Source organism: Phyllostomus discolor, chromosome 13 (genome assembly GCF_004126475.2).
Source record: "Phyllostomus discolor isolate MPI-MPIP mPhyDis1 chromosome 13, mPhyDis1.pri.v3, whole genome shotgun sequence".
In the NCBI taxonomy this organism is placed as follows: Eukaryota; Metazoa; Chordata; class Mammalia; order Chiroptera; family Phyllostomidae; genus Phyllostomus; species Phyllostomus discolor.
In genome coordinates, this window is record NC_040915.2 from 63,155,266 (window position 1) to 63,161,091 (window position 5,826).

At 41.4% G+C, this 5,826-nt stretch overlaps 1 protein-coding gene across 1 annotated transcript; it reads right to left on the bottom strand.

Moving 5' to 3' along the window:
- Positions 1–754: 754 nt before the first annotated feature.
- Positions 755–1,829, bottom strand: LOC114509906 (olfactory receptor 8B12-like). The gene is given in 2 exon segments (XM_028528498.2): positions 755–1,313; positions 1,315–1,829. Coding segments are annotated over 2 exon segments (936 nt in total). The 5' UTR covers positions 1,828–1,829; the 3' UTR covers positions 755–890.
- Positions 1,830–5,826: the final 3,997 nt, after the last annotated feature.

Genomic DNA, 5,826 nt, shown 5'->3' on the forward strand with positions numbered 1-5,826 from the left:
ATATCACACTTACTTTGCCCACTTACAGTATGTCTCAATTTGGATGTCCACATTTCAGTTCGCTCAATACCACACATGGCTAGTGACTACCAGTTCAGATAGCACAGCTCCCAACGACCTTGGACCACAACCAAGATAACCCTTGCAATGAGACTCCAAATTCTGTCTCAGCCTTGAAATAATATGATGCCTCCACTCAGCATCTTTCTACCCTATAAACTTCATTTCTCTCCCCTGGAATTCCTAATTCACTAACCCACGTCCCTGGTGCTCCACTCACCAACTGGGTGGTCACCATACTTGCCTTCTGAGAAAACTAACACACGACTCATTCACACACTAAAACCTCATCAGACACTGATCTTGTCATTTTGCCAAGACCATCTCAACAAAATTTTTCACTTCCTATTCTCTTGCAAAATGTCATGGACTAAAATTATTTTGTGCATGTAGCATGAACCTACTGTCAATCTGTTTTTAATTTACATGTACTGGGTCAACTAACATGTGAAATGACATCTTCCAAGAAAGAGATGAGGCAAGAAAACATGGTATAAAGGGAAATAAACTGAATTGAGATTCAAGCAGGGATTTCAGTCCCAGCTCTTCCACCAGGTAGTTTCATATTTTCAGACTAGATGGAATGATTCTGAAGCCCCATTCAATACTGCATACTGTATAATTGCAGAAACTATTTTCATACAGTAAAGAAGGAAGGGTTGGGGTGATGATGAAAGAGAATAATTCCATTTGGGAAAGAGAGTTAAAATTTCCTTTCAATATAGAACCCAAAAGCACAAAGTTTGAATTCCTTATTGATGATGATGACAAAATAATAATGGCACTCTAACTTAAAAATTCTGATTCCTTTTCTCAATTTCCAATTTTTTTCAAGAGGAAGTTATTCTGCCCAAGGCTTTCTTCATGGCTAATTTGACATCCTTATTCCTCAGGCTGTAGATTAGTGGGTTCAGCATGGGCACCACAATAGTATAGAACACAGTACACACTTTCCCCTGGTCAAGGGGTACAGCAGAAGGTGGTTTAAGGTATGCAAAAGTTCCTGACCCAAAGAAGAGACAAACTGCAATTATGTGAGAACTGCAGGTACTAAAGGCTTTGGATCTACCCTCAGTAGAACTAATGTGGAAAATGCTGGAAAGAATGAAGCCATAAGAGAGAAAAATGGCCACAATGGGCACCCCTATGTCAATGGCTACAACAGCAAAGACCACCAGATTATTCATGTAAGAGCTATTGCAGGAGAGTTCAAGGAGGGGAAGGATGTCACACATATAATGATTGACAAGGTTTGTCTGCACAAAAGGTCAGAAACAGTATATTACCTGTATGAGCTAAAGCTGCCAAAGCCCCCATCCCATAGACACCCACCAGAAGAAATAGACACACCTGAGGAGACATGGTGACCATGTACAACAGTGGTTTACAGATGGCCACATAGCGGTCATATGCCATTGCTGACAAGATAAAGGATTCAGAAACGACAAAAAAACAGAAGAAAAAGAGCTGAGTCATACACCCTGTGTAGGAGATGATGTTCTTCTTTGAGACAAAACTCATCAGCATTTTGGGGATGATGGCAGAGGAGTAACTGAAGTCAATGAAGGACAAGTTGAAGAGGAAAAAGTACATGGGGGTGTGCAGGTGAGAGTTCAGCCCAATCAGTGTTATCAAGCCCAGGTTCCCCAGCACAGTGACCATGTAGAAGCCCAGAAACAGGAAGAAGAGGGGGAGCTGGAGTCCTGGCTGGTTTGTTAAGCCTGTGAGGATAAACTCTGTCACAGAGGAGGTGTTATCTGCAGCCATCCTCCTCTGGAGGGTTCTGGGAGAGAAACATAAGAGAATTGCTCACACAGAGAGAGGAAAACAACCCATTCTTGAGAGTGTTGTTTGAACAAGGATGTGTGGAACTTAGAGCTGAGATGACATCTCCTTGTTCCCCCATCTCTGTTTTTATGGTCTCCAGGTTGCTTTGACCATCCTAGTACCTCTTGGGGGGTGAAATTTGCTTTCAGAGTTAGGGTTCATCCAACTGAGGAGAAAGTCCACAAAGCTCAGCTGGGATGCCCCTGCACCCTTGCGGTGACCTTCCTCTGGTACTGCCTGCCCTCTACAGTCCTGGACCAAGTTTGTGTGACCTGGGCCCTTCTCTGGAGTGCTGTTGAAAGCAGACACCTGTTGCCCTAGACCTTCCACCTTTGGTCAGTGCTGGTCAGAACAGGAAGATGAGGCTTTGTTGCCCAGAGTCTTTATTGGCAATGCCTGTGGAAATGTTATGTGAAAATAATACTGGAGTTATAAGGCAAATATATCAACTAAACCTAAGAAAAAAGAAACATTTGCTGAGCACTAACTATGCTAATGGCACTGTTCTAAGTGCTCTGGGCATTTTGATTAAACCCATTGAACAGCTGAGGACACTGGGCACAAGTCCCAGTCCTTCTAAGTGGCAGGAGAAGGGGCACTCAGACCGTCTGGCTCCGGGGTTACAGCTTCGTACCCTAACCACTCTGCTAGAGCACAGAGCAGGTCAGGCAGGCACTCACCCTCCTTCTGCCTGCAGTCACAGTGCTGGACTCTACTGGCTCCCACCCATCTCTCTCATGGAGACTCAGATGGTCCTGGTGACAAGAGGGGACAACTCAGAGCTCAGAATGCTCTGCTGCTTCTGTCTCTCTTCTTTAAAATTCAAAGCCTTTAGTTTGTCTTGGTTCTCCTGTTGAGCTGAAGAACATGGTCTGACCTACTTTGTCCCGAGCCTGCAGGTCAGCTTCCAGGGATGAAGCAGCACTTTTCTAACATCCATGGGTAACTGTAGAACAAACAGCGTTCTTCTGGATTAGAGACCACAGTGACCTAGACACAGGGGCTCCCTCGGGATACCTATTCCTTAAGGAAGAGGAAATGTTTGTTTATCCCCTTGATAGTGTTTGATGGGGCTTAAATGGGCTTTCCTTTCATTCAGGTTACACCTTGATATGTACAATTAAGAAAAAAGCACTTGGGGAAAAGAATTCTTGTACTGAGCACTTACTGTATACTCACCACTCTCTCTGTCCCAGCACCCTCATCTGAAAGATCCAGAAAGATGCATACATAATTTCACCATGTTTATTCCTCAGAACACCCTCATAAGGTAGACCTACCAGTCTCCACTAATAATACATGGAAAATACATGAAAGAAACATGAAAGTGCACTGAAGAAAAGGAAAGCTAGGGAGAGGAACAGCACACAGGGGAGAGCGGCTGTAAGGGTAAGAATTACAGATTTCAGTTTAAATAGTGCAATCTGATAGTTGAGCAATGACTTGAGAGAGACCTGGAAAGCCTTTGCTTAAAAATAATAACACCAGTTACTCTAATAAAACACTGGGTGTCATGGCTTAAAGCAGCACCTTTCCCAGGCATCACGGTTTTGTCCCACAGCTTTACACAGTACTCCAGCCCAAATTATTGCTGTGGGGAAGGAAATTGTAACCAAATAACAGGATAGAGGGGCAACAGAGCTTGCTGAGTTTTCACATAACCACAAGTCAAACAGTGTAGATTTTTGCCTGAGATTGATGTAAAGATTAATAAAATTTTATGTGGAAATTTGTATTCAACACTCTTTGCTAGAGGAATTTACATAGTAAGGATGGCAAATTTTCTATTCAAAAATCAAATCTGTATTTGGGGAAGTTCAAGAGTTGGTTAGCTGATGAGTTATGTATGATTTTGGTCAGAGTAAAGATCTGAAGCTCTTTGGGAGAAATTAGGACATCAAAGCACAAAGGCAAAACCCATCGTCTTTCAAGCAAGTCCAACTGAAATCATTGCACATGGGCCTGTGTGTGTGTCTGAGTGTGTACATGTACATCAGTGAGGACTTGTCATCCCTCCACTAAAGCTCAGCAGTGAGCAGTGAGGCTCAGGGTGCCTCATCTGCTTGTTTGCATTGAGAATAGTCTACTGCCCAGATGACACTAATGAATCCCAGTCCCTGTTCTTCATCCCACTGCACTTGTGAAAGAAATAGGGAAAAACAATCCATTATCAGGAAACTAAAGTAAGCACCACAAGTATGCTCTCCTTAGGACCCAAGGTCAAAGAGGCCTTAGGGACTCATTAAAACGTTCAGTTTCCTTTCAGAATCTCAGAGGGTTCTTGGAAGCATGATGCAATGCCAGGAAAATTCTTCTGAGATCTTTGCCTCTTCAGAGACGGTTTCCCTGGGAGCTTCATTTCCGCTGCATCATGGTTTTATTTCAAGTGAGCCAGGGCTTCTCTAAAGCTGTTTTGACTGTTGACTTGAGCCTATACAAGCAGAGACAAACACAAAGCAATATTCTGGATTAAGTTATTTTGTTGTAGGTCTTTTATCTCCTTGATTGTTTATCTCCTTGGTTAAATTTATTTCTAGGTACTTTATATTTTCTTGGTATAGTAAATGGGATTTCTCCTCTAGTTTCTCTTTCTGATATTTCATTGTTGGTGTACAAAATGCCATCGATTTGTGAATGTTGACCTTGTATCTCAGTACTTTGCCAAATTCACTCATTAGGGCAATAGTTTTTTTGGTGGCGACTGTAGGGTTTTCTAGATACTCTATCATGTCATCTACAATAATGACCGTGTTACTTCCTCCTTTCCAATTTGGATGCCTTTAGTTATTTTTCTTGTCTGATTGCTGTGGCTAGAACTTCCAGTACTATGTTGAATAAGAGTGGTGAGAGAGGACATCCTTGTCTTGTTGCTGATCTTAAGGGGAAAGCTTTTGGTTTTTTCCCACTGAGTATAATGTTGGCTGTATGTTTCTCATATATGGCTTTTATTATATTGAGGTATGCTCCCTCTAGTCCCACTTTGCTGAGTGTTTTTATCATGAATGGGTGCTGGATTTTGTCAAAAGCCTTTTTAGCATCTATTGATCTTATCATATGACTTTTTCCTTCATTTTGTTTATGTCAAGAATTACATTTATTGATTTGTGAGCATTGTACCATCCTTGCATCCCTGGGATGAATCCCACTTGACATGGTGTATGATCTTTCTAATGTATTTCTGAGTCTGGATATGAAGTGTATTGTTGAGGATTTAAGCATCTATGTTCATCAGCAATCCTGGCCTGTAGTTTTGTTTCTTTGATGAGTCTTTACCTGGTTTTGGAATTAGAATGAAACTGGCCTTGTAAAAAGAGTTTGGGAGTTTTCCTCCATCTTGAATTTTTTGGAATAGTTTAAGGAGATGGGAGTTAGTTGTTTCTTAAATATTTGGTGGAATTCAGCTGTGAAGCCCTCTGGTCCAGGGCTTTGTGTGCTCGGAGTTTTTTGATTACAGTTTCAATTTCACTAGTTGTTATGAGTCTATTCAGGCTTTCTGCTTCTTCTTGATTCAGTTTTGGAAGATTGTATGTTTCAAGAAATTTCTCCATTTCACCCAGGTTGTCCAATTTCTTGGCATGTAGTTGTTCATAGTAATTTCTTAAAATCCTTTGTATTTCTGTGGTGTCAGTTGTAACTTCTCCTCTTTCATTTCTGATTTTATTTATTTGGGTCCTCTCTCTTTTTCCTCACGACTCTGGTTAAAAGCTTGTCAATTTTGTATACCTTTTCAAAGAACCAGCTCCTGGATTTCCTGATCCTTTGAATTGTTCTTTTAGACTGTGTGTCATTTAATTCTGCCCTGTTCTTGTTCATTTCCTTCCTTCTCTTTGCTCTGGCTTTGTCTGTTGTTGTTCCAATAGTAGATGTTGTTCTTGTAGATGCAGGGTTGGGTTGTTTATTTGAGATTTTTTAAACCTTCTTTATGTAGGACATTAACTG